Source organism: Cyanistes caeruleus, chromosome 8 (genome assembly GCF_971803275.1).
Source record: "Cyanistes caeruleus chromosome 8, bCyaCae1.hap1.1, whole genome shotgun sequence".
Lineage (NCBI taxonomy): Eukaryota > Metazoa > Chordata > Aves > Passeriformes > Paridae > Cyanistes > Cyanistes caeruleus.
In genome coordinates this window covers 29,478,839-29,500,984 of record NC_141708.1, presented here as the reverse complement: position 1 = coordinate 29,500,984, position 22,146 = coordinate 29,478,839, and the positions used below count along the sequence as shown (strand labels likewise).

The 22,146-nt window shown below is 41.7% G+C and overlaps 1 protein-coding gene and 1 long non-coding RNA gene across 5 annotated transcripts in view; both read left to right on the top strand.

The window, feature by feature from the left end:
* The window catches only part of RHOBTB1 (Rho related BTB domain containing 1), a 50,839-nt gene extending 46,427 nt beyond the window's left edge, over positions 1-4,412 (top strand). For all 4 annotated transcript variants that reach the window (XM_086901347.1, XM_086901348.1, XM_023930223.2 and 1 more), the window contains 3 exons: positions 351-439; positions 1,514-1,619; positions 2,123-4,412. In XM_086901347.1, coding sequence (XP_086757473.1) covers positions 351-439; positions 1,514-1,619; positions 2,123-2,292 — 365 coding nt within the window. In that variant the 3' untranslated portion in view covers positions 2,293-4,412. The remainder of the gene's footprint in view (positions 1-350; positions 440-1,513; positions 1,620-2,122) is intronic.
* A 10,684-nt stretch (positions 4,413-15,096) lies between these two features.
* LOC147651957 (uncharacterized) lies at positions 15,097-20,443 on the top strand. The gene is made up of 2 exons (XR_015290249.1): positions 15,097-15,395; positions 15,526-20,443. It is a non-coding gene; the product is annotated as an uncharacterized LOC147651957 (long non-coding RNA).
* The last annotated feature ends 1,703 nt before the right edge of the window (positions 20,444-22,146 follow it).

Genomic DNA, 22,146 nt, shown 5'->3' with positions numbered 1-22,146 from the left:
TGCACTGTTGATTAAAAACTTTGTATGACTGAAAGGAGACAGCTGATCCATATTTCTAATTTAAACTGAATATTGTACCCATGCCAGAGAGAGACTAGTGGCTGCTGAACTTTGTCTTTCTATAAATGGTTATGAACCACATCTTCAGCTACAGCTCTAAAGGTCAGAATTTGACTTCCCCCCCAATCTCAGCCTGCTAAGGATATCTGTGTGAATGTGGCCCCTGCATAATGCTAGTTAACACCAAAAGGAGGGAGAACATGCTGCCTGGGTTCTTTATTACCAGTAGATGATGTGGCCTTGCAATGTGACTGTTTCCCCTGTGAGTGATGAGTTTTCTCCCCTAACAGAGCAGCATGCAGTGCAAGAGCTGACAAAGGCCTCCATGAGTGGCGTTGCAATAGATGGAGAAGTCCTCTCCTATTTGGAACTGGCACAGGTCAGTGTACACAGCTTTCTGAAGATATTCTGGTCAGCTGCAGGACTTGCTTTTAGCTCCCTACTGGTTCTGAGCATTGCTGCTAAGTGGCTCAAAGTCTGCAGTTCTGAAAATGACTGACAATAAAACTTAGTTTTATCTTCTATTTTAAAGAAGGTTTTTTTCATTAGTTCAGAGGTAAAATATCCTTTAAGCTGCCTTTCAAATATATATTTTAGTTTGTCTTGATTGTGGAACTTCCAAGCTCCGTGTTCTCATGACCATGGTGCACTAACATGAAAAGCAATGTAATGAAGCTGTTCAGCTTTGTAATGGTGATTGATTCTTACATTCTTTTCAGTTCAGTTCTTGGAGATATATTTAGATCTGTACTGCAAAGACAACATTTCTTGAATACTTAAATTGGCTACCTAAAGTCAATCATCTGATAATTCAGAATATGTGCAAATCTTCTTATGTTCAAATGCATTTCAACTGAGTCCTGTAAATAAGGACTGTAAAGAGAACCCCCAAGCTCACAGTTAAACTGCACACTTCTGTTTCCCAAAATGCAGCAGAATCCCAGCTACAGTGGAACAAGCTAAAATATTGTTTAAATTTTATTATTCTTGATTTCACACTAACAATGAGTCAGCTGCAGCTTGGCTTGAAGTAGCACTAAAACACTGCACAAAAGTAGCATGAAAACACTGGCCACCATGCAAGATTCCCTGCAGCTGTTTTTGAGACCCTCTATGCAATGTAATCCTGTTGCAAAACCAGAACTGAACCCTTCCCAAGAGAAAGCAGCTCACTTCACTTCATTTTTGTCTTAAGAAGGGCAATTTTTCTTTCATTTCCTTCTCTTGGTTGGAGACAGAAGCAATATCTCTAAGTACTGTTAGAATATCCTCTGTGGCCAGCACTTAGCTCATGTTTATAACCTGAGATCAGAGCTGGCAGTCAGAATGAATGCCTGGCAGAGAATGGCCAGATACCCACCTGCTGGGACCATTTAGCTTTAGCTGTTAATAGGGGCTGCAAAATGAATGATAACCTCAGGAAATTGACTAAGTTCTTTGTTTTTCTTCACAGTTTCACAATGCTAACCAGCTGGCAGCTTGGTGCTTGCACTACATCTGCACCAATTACAATAGTGTTTGCTCCAAGTTCCGCAAGGAAATCAAAGCTAAATCTTCAGGTATGGGCAACCACCAGTTTTCATCAGGCTTCCCCTTCTTTCTCCCCACCCTGTTGATTAAACAAAAATAAAGACAAAGATAAGCTCATGAGCTAAGCCACGAGGCAGAACCTCTGTGCTATCTCGAACAGCATTCATAAATTCTTATCTGCAAAGAAAGGTCATAATCACCAGCTTGATAGCTGGGGAAGCATCATGTTCTTTACCTAATTCAGTGATGCTAAAAGGAACAGAGCTCATTTCAGGCTCTGCAATGAAAAATACACTCTGTAAAGACCTTGTTTTTTATAGTTTTTTGGTGAACTAATGCCTCTTGTGTGTAACCGCTTTCAAAGTCTTTTAACACCTAAGGCATTTGAGAAAATGGGATGAATCCTTGATAAGCAATCCAGCATAGAAAATGGATAAATGATTAGCTGCATAGCTCTTTGCAAGATGTTTCTGGGATTTATGTACCTCACTGGCATCTTTGGGGATTTTTTTCATTGTTTCTTTTTAATCAGATAATCAACAATATTTTGAGAGGCATCGCTGGCCACCTGTGTGGTATTTAAAGGAAGAAGATCACTACCAGCGAGTTAAAAAAGAGAGAGAAAAGGAAGATGTTGCACTGAACAAACATCATTCAAAACGGAAGTGGTGTTTCTGGAATTCCTCTGCTGTAGTTGCCTGAACAAAGCAAATAAGTGGAAATCCATAGCCAGAAATTAGTCTTACTGTCTATAAGATACAGTTCAGGTTTTCAGGAAGCTGTATTCCACGTGCACATTTATTACTGCTAGGGTCAAAAGCACAAGATCACTGAAAATGTGCCTGGAGCAGCTCCTTGAAGTCATATGTATATTTTTGACTGGTAAGCAGATAAATGTCAACCATTATTACATTACTTTTTATACAAAAAAAACCCCAAACAAATCCAGCATTAATGTTTCAATCTCCAGTTGGGAAATATTTTTATACTGTCTAGTGTATTTTGTTCAGATAAAATTCTGGATACCATTTTATTTTACAGACCACAAAATAACCATGTAGCAGCTTTGTAATTAGATTTTAACTATTTTTACTATGCGAGTACAGTGAAATAGACAATCTTCAGTCATAAAAGACTGCTTTTAGAATATCTCATAAAAAGTCATCTTAGGAAAAAATCTAGTTGTCTACTATAGGTTGTCTTTTTCAAACTAAGTACTGTGCACTGGTAATATAATTAGATGGTTATTTCCCCTTTCTAAAGCAAAGGGTTAGAATAAGATCCAATAACTGCAAGATATAGAGTGCTTGATATTTGCTCAGCTGAATAATAGTATAATTACCTGCTCAACTGCAGGCAAATGTATTTCTAATATTTGCCATGTAAGTGCAAATAATTATGACTATGTGGGCCATGAGAAATCTAGTGATTCTAAGTATTCAGAAGGTTTCTTATGTCTAGATCAAAGAGGTTATTTCTAAAATCATTTAGAAGGGCTTATTAATTTATAACCTTATACAGGTATGGATCTGAATGCAAAAAGCAGTTACACTGCTTGCATTTGAATTACTGCATGACAGTTACCTTGTTCTGCAGGATCTTCACCATGCAGCCATTCCTCATGCTGAATTCCTTTTTGCTTCAGTGCAAGCAAATGAAAGGGCTGCACAAACAAGTAGATGTTATCTAGTGTTCCAGCATTTTGTAAATGAGAAAGGGTCTTCACACACAAGATTACTTCAGTTTGATCCAAATTCTTTTATGGCTTTTCCCAGGTAGAACTGAGAGTTTTAGGTTATTTTTAAGTAGTGATATATTTCCTGTGGAAGTAGATATCCCAGAATGCTGGGGGCAGACTTATGGCAGAAAGGCAGGAATTCTGCACAAGTGGTGCAAAACAAGAAAAAGCTTCCAGTGTTTCCAAATAGTCTGTATGTTTATGACTTTTTATCAACCATTACTCTAAAGCTGCAGTGTTATACTAGATTGCATAAGGATAAGAGCATTTTTTAAAAGACCAAAACTAAAATACATAGACTGTAGAACATACACATGCAATCCTGTGCACTGTCTCAGGCACAACTCTGTAACCAAGGTAGTATTGTGTATTAGGTTTGTTAATACTGTCCTCAGCTGGCAGCTCAGCACACCAATGTGAAAAGTCGTTTGTTTTGTTTGTTTGTGTTTTTCTCTCTGTATCCAAAGATAAGGCAGTACAGTCACCCCCCAGTACTGTAGGTCAGGAAAGGCTTTGGCCTGAAAGCCATAAACACCTCGACATATTTGCATTCTGCACAAACTCATGCTCAGCTGAGGCTACCACAGCTGTGTGGTAGAAGCCACCCAGAACAGGAGGAGAGGCTGCTCTCCAAACCTTTATGAGGAAAGCAAGTGAGAGATACCTGCCCCTCTGAGATTCATCACCGCATGGTGATAAAGAAGGGCTATGAATGATGGTTGCAAATATGTCTCCTTAATGCTTGGTCAGTGGCATTGTGGACAAGAACATGGAATGAGAGAAGACGTGTCAAGACTAAGATAAATAGTTATTGTCATAAAATGTTAACCGGTTACATTTTAAGTAATATTGCTACTAGGTTTTACACAACCAAAGCTACTGTATGATTGTAATCTTGCCAAACTGTAATGGATATATAAATGAACCTGAGGTATATGCAATAATATCCAGTTATTCTAGTTATCAGCTACTATAACCAAGTGGCTGGTTCATTTGGTTAATGCTGTCTATGGCCTTTAATCTTGGTGGTTATTTTGTGTTTTTTATTTTGAAAAAAAAGTCAATAAAACTCTTTAGTTACAAATTGTCTCCTAGATCTTTGAAGAAACGTCCCTAATTTTGTCTTGCATCCTTCCCTTTTTAGTGCTGCTTGTAAGCATTCAGTTGTGCTATCATTCATTGAATTTTACTGAATTTTTGCATACTTGCATAGCACATTAGATTTATGGTTGGGAATGTCACAAGGAAATCCTACATAGTTTGCATATGATATTGGAAGGTTGGTGCTTGCCACTCATGGTTAAACTGCACAGCAAAAGAAAAACAAACCTCTTGCCGCTTTTCCCCATGGTTTCTAATATTTAATTAATCTGATACTACCCAACGGACATGAAACTAATTGGTCACAACAGACACAGGGAGGAAAAATGTAGGTAAACAGCAGAATGTCTGTAAGGTTTTCAGTCTGCTCTAAAATTTATACAAACACTGTTTTTTTCCCCTGCTTTCTCACTGTCTTTGCTGTCAACCATCTTACAGAATTCATCATTACCTATTAGCAAACCCTCAACAACTGCCTTCCTGAATACAGCTTATTTAACTGATAGATGTGTAAAGTTAGTACTTTAGTCAGATCAGGCCTCAAAGTGAGCAAAGTTAAGCTAGACAGTGCTAAAAATGTGGGTATGTTAAGAAGGGTTGCCTAGTAGAAGAGACTAATCTGGCAATTCCTTCTAAGCACTGAAAGCATGGTTCTAACAGGGAGTAAGGAAAAGCAGCACAGTGATTTATTGTCCTAAATCTTCAGCAGCTTGCCTACAGATAGCACTCAAGAATACCTTATGCCTAGAAGTGTTTGATTTGTAAAATTTGGGGATTTCTTTTTTCTATGTTCAAATAACAAGCACTGATAGAGCAACTGCAGGCATCTTGGAAATCCTTCTCTCAGGGTCAAGTCTCTCATCCTCTATACAAAGAGGTTTAGATAAAGATCTAATGTACTAAATAGGATTAATTTTGGTACACAAACTCCAAGATGGTGAGATACTTCAATTCTTACAGACTTTAGGATTACAGTCTGGTGAAGAGATTTGCTTTGTCAGATGAAACAACAGTTTTGTCCCTATTCTGTCTTTTCTTTTTAAATCACAGTCTTTCTACTCTTGTCACTGGATAGGCCAGCATTTATTTACTGTGGGTTGGATTCCAATGTACATACTATGCAGTGAGATGTCTTTAAGGTGTCTGCTTGCCATTCCTGAATCCTCTTAGATTTTTGGTCTATTAAAATGCTCTAACAGCATTTGCATGAGTTTCCTTCTCTTGCAGACAAGATTCCCATTGAAATGGATGAGATACAACACACACACACACACTTTGGGCTTTGAGGTGCCGCCTAATGAATTTCCACGTTATCACTTGCCTATGTTCAAAATCTCCCAAAGAAGTTAGCTCTGTGCACAGTATGCAGGATAAGACAGTGTGTTAGCAGTGATAATTCCCATCCTGAAGGCTCCACAATAGGATAATTCATTGTCAGTTACCTTACGCCTTTGCCTTTGGCTAAGAGAACACAATCCATGTCATGGATTCACTTTGCACTAACAGCCAGAGTAGTGAGACTACTGGATATTTTTATATGCAAACTAAATCCCTTACTGCTGCTTACATAAAACCCCTGATTTCTGGTATAAATATTAAAAGCTTTTGGATCAAGACTGCAGGAGACTAAGATGAAAAATTGAACATTAGAAGATGCAAGAATGGTTTTATTAATGTATCCCAGCTCTAGAGAAATTAAAACTGAAAAGGTAAAGCTGTGATTCAGGGCAAGCCTAGAATGGGACAACAGACTTGTGATTGCTCTTTCATAATTTTCAGCCTCACCAGCTGGTCTGTAAGCAGGCCACACAGCTACAACATCCCACTGGGATGTTCTGCAGCAACATTCCCAAGAGGAAAGTCCTGCATCCCACCCCCACAGCATGGGGGGCACAGGTTACAGTAAAAACATTACAGTACATTGCTAATTCATTCAAGTCCTTTCCTGTACACTGGTACCCCACAGTCTGCCTTCTGGCCTGCAGAGATGTCCAGTACTACCTCCTGGACATCATATATCTTTTTTTTCCAATCTTGAAGGATATTCCAGAACAACAAGGACCTTACTCCAACACAGAAGGATCTCCAGTTTCCTTCCAAGTGGCAGCAGATACTGGAACAAAGCTCTGTGGCATCCAGGTACTGGCCTGTTTAGAGATTTCAAGGTAAAAACAATACAAATTAACAAATTTGCAAAAACACTCAAAGTCAGAGACTGAGTGACTGAACACACAGGCATGAGCTGTGTGACTTGCAGGGACAGGAGTATTTTAGGTACCATCTGAAGATGCTAAACTGGGAGAGGGATATTCCCTGGAGATAGCAGCTCTGATTTTCAGCTTTAAAGAAAAGCAGCCTTTGCCATTAGACAGAATTAGCAAGCTGGGTGCCATCCCTCTATGTTGCACAGGTCTGAGGCCATGGAGGGCTGTCTCACCTCCCACCCTCACACTTATCTAAAGTTTTAGATAAGCAGCCAAGTGATGACACTTCACAGTGAAGATTTCCATAAGAAATTTTCTTGCCTTTGACATTAAAAAAAAGAAAGGATTCTTTAGTCCCCATTGGGATTAATATTTTTTAATTTATGGTTGTATAATAAGGATTACATAGCATTCCAGGTATTAGTACTGAGTATTCAAATCATCCTCACAGGTTATTAAAAAACCCCGCAACTAGCAGTTTATGAGTATATAATTACATCCGCATCTTGGTCATTAAATATAAGCTGGTCATTCTGACTACATGATCAGGTGTGATTGCCTCCACCACCCAATATTTTTAAATATTACTTATGCACTACATATTACAACAAAATCTCTACCTATTTCTCCTGAGTCCTCAATTACAGCTACTTGTAAAATTTTGTGGATCCCTGTGCTCTTTGTATAACATTTAAATGTTTCAATTATAGAGTGCCTAGGGTGAATTTCTAAATAATTGGCAGATCTCATGTGTTGAAAATCAGATGATGGTGCCTTTTCCCACAACTACTAAAGAAAGGAGGTTTCTGAGGAGCCCCTGGGGACTCTCTGGGGTGGGAAGATCTCTGTGAATCCTTCCTGTTCTTGCACAGGTTGTCTCGGCTTTAGAAGACAGGTGTCTGCTAGGGAGGGCAGGAGCCTCCCTTGCAATGAAAATGTAGACTCCCCCTCCATCCGAATTATTATAATTCTGAAATCAAGGGGCTCTCAGGCAAAGATCTGGGAATAGGAATAACAGTTCTTTACTAGTATTTCTAACAAGGCAAACAAACAACAATAATTACAGCATTAGCAAGAAAGCAGAACCAGGGGCCCCGTGACAGCTTTCTCAGCTGAGACGGGAAGGGATGGAGGAGAGGCTTTGTTTCACAAACCCCTCGGGCGGGCAGTCCCGGTGCTCCTGCAGGGCTCTGAGGAACAGCCGGCTGGAACGGCAGGGATGAGCTGAGATCCTGGGCCGGTGGCTGAGGTGTATCAGCAGGGATGAGCTGAGATCCTGGGCCGGTGGCTGAGGTGTATCAGCAGGGATGAGCTGAGATCCTGGGCCGGTGGCTGAGGTGTATCAACAGCTCCACGGCGGTGGCTGGCACTGCCACATGTCCCAGCAGGACAGGGGGTGCGAGGTCACCAACCAAGAGGGAAGAAGGAGAAGAAGTAGCAGCTCTGTCTGGGTGATGGCGAATTCCCTTCTCTTCGCAGCAACAGCTCTCAGCAAAGTGTCCTCCTCTGAAGCTGAAGAAGCTGCCAAACCGTCCTCGCCCTCCCCTTTTCCTGCCCCCTTCCCACCCCGGGCGCTGCCGAACTCTTTGTGTTTCTCAACTATCCACCAAGTACCCGCACTCAGGTTTTTTCCCCACACAACTAATGGGTAAAAATTCCACAGGCGAGCCAGAACTAAAAGAAGGACACTTAACCCCGAACACAGGTACAGGACAGCTCTCCCTGCACAGGAAGAGCTGCATTATTTTGCAGGGAATGCAACTGAGTGTCACCAGTCCTGCAGTCTGTAAGACATCCAACAGGACTCTGAAACAGCCTAAACCAGGTTTGACCACTCACACACGTACTGCTTATCTTCCAATGACTCCCTCAGGCTGTTCTGTTGAGGAAGGTCCTCACCAGCTTTGCTCTGCCTACCTTTTGGCTGGCCAAGGACAGCAAAGTCCAAGCATGCAGAGGTGATTTTTGGCCTGCTGAGCCCAGTGCAGCTCTGGCAGGTGCTGCAGCTCCCATAGCTGCACAGCCCTGCCCTTCTCAGCTCTCCAGGGTATGAAATGTAATGAGCTGTAGACTGATGTCTGCTCTTAATGGGGTTTTTTATCTGCTCCAGAGGGTCTCTTTGCTTGCTTGCTTGCTTGTAGGCATAGCAAGGTTTGTTTTGCGGAAGCTATTTGTTAAGAAGATAGGAGGGATAAGAAATTAAAAAATGACTGTATCTAAAGATTATTGGTTTATTACCTCAAGATAATTGGGTAATCAAGTTAAAGACTTGCTTTCCATTCTGCTTAGGCCTCCAGTATGTCTGAAGGTGAGGACATGAATTAATGTCAGTGCAGGCATTGCTGGGCAGAATTTTCCTGTTAATAGAACCGATAGCTCCTCTGTAGCTGAACAGAGGGGCAAGGAGGCTGTTTCCTGGGAGTTTGTAAAAATCCATGAAATTATTCACCTTCAGTTTTTTCTGCTATTTAATTGGCAATTGGCAAGGCACTACAGTAGGTGCTGTAGGGCTCGAGGAAGTGTTCTGTGCCTTGCACTGAGTGGGAGTGCAGGGAGCACATGTGCCATGCATCTGTAAAAGGCAGGCACTTGCTGCAGCTGTAGGGGTAGGATTCAATGGCTTTTGTTTTGACGTTGCACACCTGCCCAGCCCATTAATGCAGAGACTTGGTCAGGGAGTGTCATCCTAGAACTACATTGTCCCTTGTGCTTCAAAAGATTGTTTCCTTAAATCTGGTACCCAGACACTGAACAGATATCCAACAGTCTAATCCACTGCACTTTCAGCTGCTTTTCAGCACCCTGACAGACTTCCCATGCAAAGCAGTCAAGCTAAAGAACTTGCCACATGACACTGGGGGTGTGAAGAGCTTCAAGTTCCCAGGTAACCTGGAAAGGTTCATGGATGAGAAGTTTACTGAGAGTTAATAAATGCATAGAAAAACATGCCTGACTGAGCAATTTCCAAAGTTGAACAAATAGCTGGGGGGTTGCAGAAGAGCTGTGGCTAACTGCTCATGCTGTTCTTTGTTTCTCTGGGCGTCAGGTTTTGGCCACTCTCAGACAGTGTAAGGGACAGACAAATCATTGGTCTGACCTAGTAGTGCTCATCTCTTTGCTCTAGAAGTGCTGGGAAGAATTCAGTGCAAGAGGGAGGCTTTTCCCAGATAACCATGTGCTTCTTTGCAATGAGCCTACCTAAGAACCCAACATATTATGCAACAGTTACATGCTGATCACCTTCCATTATTGAAAGTTCTTGTGATACTCTAATGCTATTGTTGTAAATACTAATTATAAATCCAGGTGACACTGATGGCAGCAGGTTAACACACAGCAGTTCAGTGTGCTTTCACTGCACCACCTGCACTGAATGGAATTATTGCACATTCACTAAGCCACATCTTGGCAAGCTGTCCAGCATCCACAAGCGCCCATAACCACTCCAGCACACTTTTCACCTCCTGAATCCAAAAGTTGTACCAGACTGGTCTCTGGATTCTTATTTCTATTATTTAGCAGAGTTGAAACAGAATTGGTTTTGCCAGGGTCATGCAAATTATCAAGATCTGCCTCTAATCTCTCCTTTCCTTTAGGTGCTCAACTGATCATAATCAATGCTTGAACGGACTGTCAGGTGTAAGATACAGGCTCAACTGCTCTCTCTGTGACTGCTTCATCAGCTATTTTCTTTCAGGGACACATAAGTATAAGACAGATCCCTTTGAATTCCTTTTTGACAGATCCTCAATTGCAATACCTAGGGACTAAAATCGAGTCACCACATTTTCCTGTTTTTCCTTCAGCAGCTATACCATCATCTTCTGATTTAGCATCAGCTAACTGAAGCACTAACCAAGTCAAAACCATTGGCATGGGCACTTGGCATTTCCTGAGCATCCTCATTCTTTGACAAGGCTTTAACTGGGCACAGGAAGGGCAGACTGGCACAACCTCCATATTAGTTCTGAGTTCTCTGTTCACTGGCATACTGCAGGAAGCCAGCAGGCTCCTCAAGAAGAGTTAGCCCTTCTAGACAGTCAAGAAAGCACGCATCTGTAGTACATGGAAGGCTGTGTTCAGCCTGATGTGGAAACTGGAGAACCCCAAACTTTTGGAAGGTGGAAAGGCTCTCGGGGAGTAACTAAGCATTCTATTAGCATGACAGTTGGATGGGATCAAATAAAAGTAGCACAAGGCAGATTCACAGCCAAGAGCTCCTCTTCACACCAGTGTTTGCTGAGCTGCAAAATTTCTTGCCAGAGAACACGGGCTGGAAGCTTACACAGCTCCCAAAAGAAACCATTAGGGAAAAAAACCTATCAAATACAGATCATCACCTCTATTTCAGAACTTAAACCCAAGGCATTGAAAGTTGGGAATATACTACAAATATAATTTTGTACTTAGCTCTGTTTTATACTTCCTGGAGCATCTGCTGTTGGCCACTGTCAGAAGGAGGAACCAGGGCAGAGCAGACCTTTGGTCATCTGCTTGTGGCTGTTCCTGAGATTGTGATTAAGGACTCTCCTGCCTCACTACAAAGACCCAAACCTGCTGTTCACCTCCCTGTGCTGCAACAGAGTCTCCTGTATTTGTACAGGTTGGGCTTCTATTGGGTGTCATTTCAGGAGCTCATCACTTGCCTGATGGCAAGTTCAGGTTCAGCCCATGAAAGGGGAGAAGGGAAAGCAAAGTGATTTATCCTTCTATTCTTTCTATCTATTCCTGGAATATTGTAATGTTCCTATATTGTTGTGTGCCAAATAGGTCAGATCCATGAAGTGACTGTGGAACTGAAAGACTGCTCCTTTGAGCACAGGAGCCACACCCTGGCATCATCTCCTGGGAGTGAGACATACTAGTCCTGCCCAATATTCTTAATGATGAAATCTGGCCTCAGACTTCAGTGAACGCTGGTTTTTGTTCTGCATGATGCTAAATCATATGGGCATACACAGCACAAATAGCATCTGCCACAGATTTTAAATAATCTTGAATAATTTTGCCCTAACCAAGCACCCTAAATGATGCTGTAGATTCAGCTCTTGTGATCCCCAGGGTCACCTACACTTCCCTGTTCTCTAGGAATCCCTTTTGCCCATTGGGAATTAATCCATTTCCAATTCTAGAGCTGCACAATAGCATATAAACAAAAGAAATCCCTTCTGTGAGCAGTGATAGTAGAGAAAGAGGGAGATACGTCTTGCCTTGAGTATGGCCCTGAGCCTATTGCTGACTGCAGAGAACCAAGGTAAATATGTGTCCAGCATCCAGCATCACTTCTGCCATCAGCCTTGCTTCTTCCTCACTTGGCTGATTTTCACAGGCAAAGCACAGTCACTTAGTGTGATACACGTTCCTTCTATTGCACTGGGAATAATCCTTCATTGCTATAAGCTTTTTCAATTTTCTTAAGTCCTTTTACTACTTTGCCAGCATAGCATAATTTATTTTGTTGAGTGGTTTATATATTGAAGGGTGTGAAGTTGTGTTTATGTGTCTCTGATGAGCTCTTTCCTGACTAGTGGATCAGTGTTGTGGTTTTTTTTTTACTGTAGCTTTCTGCTTTCACAATGCAATTTTTCACCTAGAAATGAGACTTCAGACCTGCTGACTTCTGCCACTTCACACCCGTTCAATTCTCAACTTCAGCAGACACAATAGAGCCTGGCACCTTCCCTGTAGTGGGAGCTTCTCCCTTTTGTCCAGAGTAGCTGAGGGCCCTTTAAACAGCAAACTGCAACTGCCCCTCTGAGGTGCTGTCCTTTGGTTTTCTGGCTCCATGCCCTTAGTTTAAGTTACATATGTTTTTCCATGTATTTCTTATATATAGTTTTAGAAGTTTAAACTCTGTCTACTCTTGCCTTTAAAACTGAAGTGATTCTTTCCTCTCCATACATTCTCCTCCCTCTTGGAACATAAGCTTTTTATAAACTATAAGGTGTGGGCAACAAGTGTGATTAAATCTAGCTCTGTGTGTGCTCACATCAGAGCACACCTAAAGTTACACTTGTCTTTGTGCAAATGCCATCAGTGACTGAGGGCTTGTACAGCACCTCAGGTAGGACAGAACAAGGCACAGTCACAGCCATCAGACACTGCCCAGTCCTCACTATTTTTTGTGAAAGGATGAAGAGGCAACACACTCCTCCCAGATACGCTGATAAACAGATTTCAGTCACAGCACATCACTTGATCTGGTATAAATACCTTTGGGAAGTGCCCAGGTTCAGCTGAGAGCCATGTTTATGTGAAGCTTAGGACCAGGGTTTTTTAACAGAGACTCAGACTTTAGCGAGAACATCTATATGTGGGAGTCAGGCCAGCTGGGATGGACAGGGGACAGGCTTTGACTGATCACACAGGACAGGCATCAACTTAAGGCTGTGAAAAGCAGGAGGGCAGGAGGGAAAACATCTAGCTAAATTACAGTGAGAAGAACAGGATCATGGGAATTATGTTAACATTGTCATTCTATATGAATCAATGTTTCTATTTCTTGTTTCTGATTGGTTGGATACATTTTCCATATATAGTTATGTTTCCAGTTCTTGTTTTTCATTGGACCCTGTACCCTCAACCCTACTATATATATTACTATGTTTGTCCCATTGTTCTGTCTTCTGAGGTTGATCCCATACTGTGCATGGCTTATGTTCCTTTGTTATTTTATGCATTATTAAAGTTCTTTATTTTCAGGCAACCCAGTTGCACCCATCCCTATTTCATTTTTCCACTCAACCCCCGGTTGGCCTGGTACCAGAGTCACGCAGACGCCAGTGCAACACTTAGATTTGTCAATGGAGTATATATGGAGTCTATTGTTATTAAACTAATCTGGTTAACAAAACCCACAGCTTTTGCTAAAGACAGATTCAGAGGATTTAAAGTTCAGGGAGAATAGCACCTTCTGTCCTTGCCTTGCCTCACTGGCATCCTTTTCAGCAGACTATGCCCTTGGTAGTACTGTTACACTTACTGCCATTTGGACTGGTAGGATGAAAAAGGAAAAGAGTATTTAAAGGAGGCTGAAGTGTTCATGGTAGGAAACAAGAGGAGAAACCAGGCCTTGTTATTACATGCAGAATCATCCTCAGGAGCAGATTCACCTTAGCTGAGAAGGGTCTTTGCAAGCCTCATGCACACACTCAGCTCCAGGTCCTCCCCTTTATCCCATCACAATCTAACCTCCAGCTGCAGGGAAGTACTGGAGCAACTCTTTAGGCAGGGCCACAGGTGAGTCATTAGGACAACCTTCACACCCTTCCCTTTGGATGAGTGCCACCTGCACAGATGGCTTCCTCTTAGCTCTGCTTTCTGCTGAATTGTAGGTATTGGAGCCTGCCTCAGATGAAATCTGCCTTTCCATTGCTAATTAGAAGAGAGCTGTGGTTGTGAAAGAGCATCATATTCCTTCAGAAATAGAAGGCTCCCTTCCTGTTTTGAAATATTTTACCTGCTTGATGCAAGGACTTCCAGGAGAAGAGGAAGAAGTGTCAAACAAAAAATGCATTACAACATCTGAAGAGGGTAAATGAAAATCTGAATGGGCTATTGGAAGCCTAATTCAAGCAATCGCAGTAGCTGACCTCTTACTTTTCCATAGCTGAGCAGGCAGTGCTATAAAAGCGTATTACTAAGATTAATTAATTAGCACCACAACACCTCTTTTAAGTAGGTAGATTATCTCCCTGAATAAGGAAAAAGTAATAGAAAAGCACTCTATGGAAGTTAATTGGAAGTACATGAGCTGCACAGAGCCCTACACCTACTTGTCCTCGCTCATTGTATAAAGCTACAACAACAATTCCCTTTTACAGCTTTGAGCAAAGCATTTGCTCTGCTATTAGTGACCAGCTGGAATTTGTGGTCAAGATATCATACATGGCAGTTCATCCCTACAGTTATTAGATGTTTTGCTACTTATTCCTTAATTAAACACCTCTTTCTTTAGCATAATAGTGTAGTACAGCAGCAGGGAGCAGTGACTGAAGTCCAAAGACAGTGGGAATTTACAACTATTTTCCTACCAGGGGCATCCAGCAGTGTTATGAACTAGTATAAGCCAACCTCAGCAAAAGCCAGCTGAAGTCCTGGATGCCAGAACTCAACAGAAGAAGCTGTAAGGAACCCTTAGTTCAGTGTACAAGCAAACATACAGGTTAAACAAACACAGACCTAAACTACTAAGAGAGGGCAACCACTGAAGTGCCATGGGATGGAAGATTTTATGTACATCATTCCTATAGGTTTTGGAAGATAAAAATCTCTTTCTCCAGTTTACACTTCATACATAACAGAAGAAAAAGCCCCATTTAAGCCCAAGAAGCATGAAGCAGTTTCCCTTCTACTTCTTTTACCTCTGATCACTCCTCTTTCACCCTCCAGCAACAAGCTCTGAATGAGCACCTCCGCTGCTCCTTCAGTTTTTATAGCCTTTGCAGCCCCTCCCCTCCTCTTGCTCCTCCCCTGGGCTTTAGTTCAGTGTGCTTTAATTTACTAAGCTCAGCATAGGTTTTAATTGCTATATCCATCTTTTTTCTGCTGAAATTGTGTTCTACTAAGTGCCATGATGTCTTCTTGCTTTCATTTTAGAATGAAAATAATTTGAATGAAAAATATTTTTACATCATAGTGTAAACCTGCTTATAAGCTTTGACATGTTTTTCTTTTGTGGAGTCATCTGCTACAGCCCTGTCTAAAATGTGGAACTTGGAACTCAAGGAGGGTATCTCCTCAGAGGATCTTGAAGAAGAAAGGTAAGAATTCTGCTGATCACAAGAGAAAGAGATAGTGGTGCTTAATCCTTTTGTGTGTGCTGCTGCTTCACTTTCAGCCTGCAGCTAAATTTTTCCTGAAATTGTAACCCTTCTTCCTTGGTTCCATCAGGCAGCAAGGTGTGAGGAAAGATTTCAGTGTTTCAGTCTTCTTGTCCTTTGCACAATAGAAGGCAAAGACTCCTCTGTGTCTGCTCCCTGACCTCCCATAGATGTGAGAGGTTCACCCCTTCCTTTGAGAAGCCTTTCTTTGCTGCTAGATCTGCTCATGTCATACACACTGCATTTGGTGTCAGCTTGTGGATTTGAAGGGAATAGGTGCATGTGACTAAATATATGAAGAAATTACTGGAGATACTTGCATGCTTTGGATGTGTCCATCTGAGAATCTCTGGAGCTGTGTGTTTTCTTCAGCATGATGAAGCTCTTGAGGATGCTCTGCCAATCTGTTCTGTGTCCCAGGTAAACACTCCTAGGGCTGTAATTTTACCTGCTGTAGGAGAGATGCCTCCTGCCAGGAAAGCGATGGGTGTTTTATAAAACCAATGTGGGTCTGTTCCCTTCACCTGCTTCTGCCAGCCCCTGTTACTGCAAACAGGGTTTTGCTTATTGTGGAAGTGACCTCCCAAGCCCACCGCTGTTGGACATGGGACAAGCCCAGGTGGGCCTTGGGACTGACTGCTCCCATCAACAGAGAGCTCTGGGGTCCGTGCACACAGATGGGGACAACTGAGCCAAGCCTCACACCCTCCCTTCAGAGCCCTTGCAGAGGGCCAGTGTGGCATGTGGAATTTTTGAGGTGCTTTGCACAAGGCAGTGGTTGTGTTCTTCCAGCAGATCCAGGCTGACAAGCTACAATCAAGTACAGCTGGTTCTTGTAACAGCGAGGCTATTTATCTTGCAGTCCCTCTAGTGTGGCCTAGAGACTTTAAAATCACATAATCCCAGAATATGATGAGTTGGAAGGGATGCACAAGGGTCATCGAGTCCATCTCCAGGCCCTGCACAGCACCACCCCAAGAATCATACCATGTACCCAAGAGTATTATCCAAATGCTTCTTGAACTCTGTCAGGCTTGGTACTGTGACCAGTTCTCTGAAACAAGAAGCCTTTTAAATTAGAGCAAACACACTGATTACCTCATGTAGCCACACAGGACATTAAGCCTCCAGTACTGATGTCTCACTTTGATTCATTTATCTGGTCAGAAGGTCTTATAGAGCCAATTGAGATCATATAGATCATAATTTTATAGCCAGAAATCCTTAAAATAATAAAAACAATAAAGTAACAATGATAAACCTTCACTTACTTTAATGACAAATATTTATGACTCCCTGTGGTAGTCTGATATTTAGGAAAAAAAGTGGGAATTATCCACGGAAGTGACTCCTCAAAGAGGCTGCTGGGAGTTTCTTCTCTGCTTGAGATCAGGCCAATAAGCTAGCCAGTTGTGAGATTGACAGCATTTTGGACCACTGAAAAGTGAGATCACCTTTGTGAATACCACCTTTTAAACCCAAACCTGGGAATTCCTTGTCCTCTTTGTTTTCTGGCCTTTCTAGAAAGGTATTGGAGCTCTGGTGTGGCTGGGCCCGCTCTCCCCCGCAGCCTATGCAGCCTGAGGGGGGAGGCTGGGCCGGAACCCAGCAGCTCCCAGGCGGTGGATGGAGACTGAGGGGATTCCCCCAGCCCTGGGCTGGGCCAGGCTCTCCCTTGGGCCCTCCTGGGAAACCCTCCGGGTCCCGTTCCAGTGGGGTGGCTAAAGCGCTCCCCAGGGGGGGCCCTGGCCGTGGGCTGGGCTGAGCCATGGCTGCTGACATCTCACCAATATCCTCTTGCCACCCCCCTGCCCCACACACACACATAGCCCACACAGACAGCTCCAGGCTGAGGACCGTCCCTGTCCAGTCCGGGCTGAGAGAGACACCTGAACTCCGACACCATGAAGGCCTGGACAGCTTGGGCCAGATTTTACCTTTTCACTACACAGAGGAGACCTGCAGACTTACTCTGGAGTAAGGAAAGCAAGAGCGATCAACGTGTAAAGAGACAACGCGAAACATCAAGGTCAGTAAGAGAAAGAAGTCAAGCCTCAGATGGAAGAATGAGGAGATGCTTTAATAAGCTGAAATATTCTTTTAGTAGAGCCGTGGAGAGGGACAATAATGTTCTAAAAAACTCCTGTAATTCATGAAAGAGCACTGGGAGGAATGGAGTATTCAAACTAGATCTGAGCAAAGGCATCCATTGATGAAGCCAAGCAGATGGTGAAGTAGCTGTGATCCTATGAGAGGCTGAGATGCTTGAACAGAGAGGGAGAAGTGAGAGTTGATGAAGACCCCTTCCTTGCGGCAGGGAAGAAGAGAACCTCTGTTCCCAGAGATGATCACAGAAACAGATGAAGCGAACCTTTGCCTTTAAATAACTCATCCTTAAAATAATACCCCTTGAGTTCATGGTCCATGAACACACCTGAGTGGTGTGAAAATGGGAGGAAGGCATGATGGCAGAGCTTTTTCTGAGCAGCAAGAAAACTGTTTCTTGTTAAGAACTCTCCATGGAATGACAAGAGAAAACTCCTCTCCCTACAGAGAATGATGAAAAAGACTATTGTATAGTTGGTACTGCCAACTATACAGTTTCCCTATGCCAGGTTTCCCTCAGTTGGGAAAGGAAAAAGGTTTGGGTGGGGGGGAGAAAAAGTTTCTGGGGGTTTTATTCTGGTTTCTTATTTCTTGTAGTTCTGTTAATAAACTTTCTTTATTCCTTTTATGTTTTAATCCTGTTTTGCCCTTCTCCTAATCCATATCACACAGCAAAGAATGAGTAAGTACTTGGGTGATTTTAGATAGAGCTAAAACCACCATGCTCCCATAGCCTGAAACTTTTCTGTGAGTCCCCATGCTTTTTTCCCCACAATCCCAAGTATCAAATCTGAAAATCTGACTTAAACTCTTCAATAGGTGAAAGTCTTTCTGGGCCCTTCAAAGAGAATTCACTGAACAGAAAAATATTTCCTTTGGAAGCCAATTTATTAAAATGGCAAGGTCAAGCACTGTCAAAACCATGGCAAATGCTTTGAGCCTGTCACTTTGAAATTGTAGGGCCAGATGGTGAGAAATTTCACCTGAAGAAATCTTCTTCAAAGATTTCTTGCTGGTCAGGGAACTTTCTGAATGTTCAGTTACTTAGACCAGACTAGTTTTTGGGTGTTTTTTAAAGTATATTTTCTGTAAGAACTAAGCTTGGATTACTTTTCTTTTGTCATAGGCTAACAGCACATATCCCCTAGGATAGGCCAGCTGCTTGAGGGTAGTACCATGTCCCAGAATAACCTTTCCATTTGACCATGCCTTTGATAAATCAAGGAAGCCTGTAATCTTATTCCGTGTTCCTCCTCAATCTTGGCAAGCAACTGTAAAGCAGTAGCATGTTAGTTTTGGTTTGTTTGGTTGTTTTTTCCCCAGGAGACCAGGAGCAACAGAATCAGTACAGGGCTTAAGATCTAGACAGCAGGACAATCCCTGTCCTAACACAAGGAATGACTGCAGAATAACTAGTTCTGGTTGTGTTTTGGCTACTGCACTGAAAACAGCCTTGGGTATGCCCTTAACATGCTCTGAGGCTGTTCAGAATTTTGGGGATTTGTTTATCTGGTTGCTGCTGAAGAAGCTTTCCTTCCTCTGGTATTTTAAAGGCATGTGTTGTGACCTGTCACTTGCTAGATTTGTTTGATGTGAAATTGGAGTCTGGCCATGGAAAAGCACACTGCAGGAAGGTGTTTGTTTTGCTCTCTGCTGGAGATAACACTAGTTTCCAGTTTTCTTGACATTTCAGCTGAGTGTTGTGTTGTAAATGTAATAATCACATTCAGGAGGAAAAGTAGTATGTGAGATCTACCAATGGAAGGCCCAGAGCCTGCAACTTTGCTTTAGCTTCTCTCAGGCAAACAGCCACATTCACACAAAACTAATTGCAGAAATGGTGCTGGAAACACCAAAGTTCAAATTCCCACTCCATCATCCCTAGGTATAAAAGCACATCTGTTGAACCTGTTGCTTTCATTAGCTGGGAGATACTCCCCATATTTCAAAACATCAAATGGATTTCAAGGCCAGTTACTCCTATCCTACGAATTAAAGGAATCCAATCAAACAAGCAATGGAACCAAAGCAAAACAATTTTTTAATGCTGCTTGGCTGCAGAGAGATTGTCAAACACAATCATTTGCTTTGCAAATGCTCCTTGTTTAAAGTAATTGTTACATGTATGCAGAGTACTCACAGTTCAAATGACAATATAAAGGTGTTGAGACCTAATTAAAAAAGTTGATTCTTGTTCAAAGCTTGAAGAAGGGGAAAACCTACACAAGCACTGCTTTTTGTTAACCATGAACTTGTCTTTTTCTAAGTCAGGGTTATTCATAACTAAGAAAACATTAAACAAAAAAATTATTTTACATAGATGAATAAAATGCTATGTGTAATTTTTTCATTACACCTGTCTTGGGTTGCAATGTAAGGTGTAACCAGAAGTATATATTCTATTACCATCTGTTGAAAGCAGGTGGGGCAGTGTGTTTTATCTCTTCCATGACCCATCCTCTCTCCAAGGGGATATCTTCTTTTAATGGGCCATTCAGTCTCACTACATGACTGATGAAATTACATCATCCCATTGTGAAATGCTCCAGCCAGGGGGGAGGAGCCCAGCATTCCTACCTGGATATAATCAAAGACTCTGAACACCACAGACTGCCTTTCTCCACTGGATTCCCAGAGGAAAACAGGAGCCATCTACACCACTAGACCTCCAGAGGAAAACTACACCCTTCTGCAGGATCATTGCTTCAACAGAACCACATCTGTCACTCCAGGAAGACTGCAGCCACCATTTAATTGGACTGCTACCAACAGGGTGTCAGGTTGTATTCTGACTCTGTCAGTGGATTGGGTTGTTTGTTTTTTGTACTACTGCATTTTTACTTTTATTTTCCTAATAAAGAAGTGTTATTCTTATTCCTGTATCTTTGCCTGAGAGAGCCCCTTGATTTCAAGATTATCATAATTTAGAGCTGGGGGAGTGGTTTACATTTTTCCGTTTCAAGGGAGGTTTCTGCTTTCCTTAGCAGACACCTGTCTTTTCACACCAAGACAGCAGCAAACCATAACATCAGAGATATTTTTATTATTCTTACTGACATGAGAGCAAATGAAACTCTACTGTATTTCTCTATTTTTTTTTCTTCAAGGGGACCAGTCTAGTTTTAATTGTACATGGCAGTAGCCATCTGATAACTTTAGTTAGAATACATCTAATAATTTTCTAAGAAAAAAAAATAGCATTGTCCATAGATTTCTTTCAGGTAGCTTTTCAGCAAGAAGTTGAGTGCTCTCTTAAGCTCCCCCAGCACAGGGTCATTCAAGCACTGTAGTGCTTGTTAGTGCCTCTCCTGCAGCTGACCATGGGTGTGTTTCATTGCAAGCCATCCGGAACCTCCTGAACACGAGGTTTATCATTCCTGGTGCAAAGGAGCACATCCTGGCTTATGGTGCGGTAAGTTACATCACAGACTCAGTCCCTGGCTAGGGTTTCTCTCTTAACTCTTCATTGAGTTAAGTCAATGACAGATTCTGCTAAAAACTTAATTTTTTTTTGTGCTTAATCTCTGTCTATAAAATTAATGTTACTTATGGAGGTTGATATGTTGATTGATATGTTATGTGATTTTTACATCTCTTTGAAAATCACTGCGGTATGAAGCAGCTGCTTTAGTATTTTTCCTTACTTATCAGAACAAGTACTCTCACAAGTCTGCATGGCATAAGAGAGGGACACCTGCTGTGTATTGACATTTTTCATCATCTTTTGCTATGTGTAAAATTCAATTTTACCTAGACTATATTATGAGTACTTGAATGAGAACTGGGAAATTATTAGTGCATTTTTTCATTTCCAAGAATAACTATCAAAGTACAGCTCCTATACATTAGCACTTGAATTTCTGCCTCAAGCAGCTCAGTGAACAGAATTATTAGTGTAAACATATGATGGTTATTTAGCTGTACATCACTCTGTACATTGAGAGAAGAAAATCGTACTGCTTCATTACCAGCACCGGGGTGAATTTTACCAGGTATGTGTCTGTATGACCATGGCTCTAAGAGCAGATGGAGTCATCTAGGAAGTATTTGACATAGTTCTGCTTTTAGCTTTTGCATTTAGGAGAACACATATCAACAAGGAAAAATAATATTTGAAGTCAGTGTTGAGGACCAGATTCTCGACTGCTATTTATGTGACTCTATTATTATTATTACCATTATTTACCAGTAGAGAATCTAGTCAAGCTTATAAAAGGTACTTAAAAAAATGACAGACTACAAAACAAAACCACAGGCCAAATTTTGCACACACGTATCAAATCCCAAATAGAAAACCTGGAGATTAAGCATGCAAACTCCCAAAAAAATCCACTGTAAAACTGGCCACTGTGGGCAATTCATAGCAAATTTAGCCTGTTGTAGTTTAACTATATTGACTGGCATTCCTGTAATAGTTGATTTATTAAGCATAATAATTTTGATCATTAATTTCAATATTAAATGGTGTTTACAGAAGCTTTTGTGCATTAGCCTAAATGATTCTTCAGTAAAGAGAGAAATCAGTATGACAGTACGGTACTGGACATATTTGAAGTTTGCAAAATTTAACTGCCCAGATGTTTCA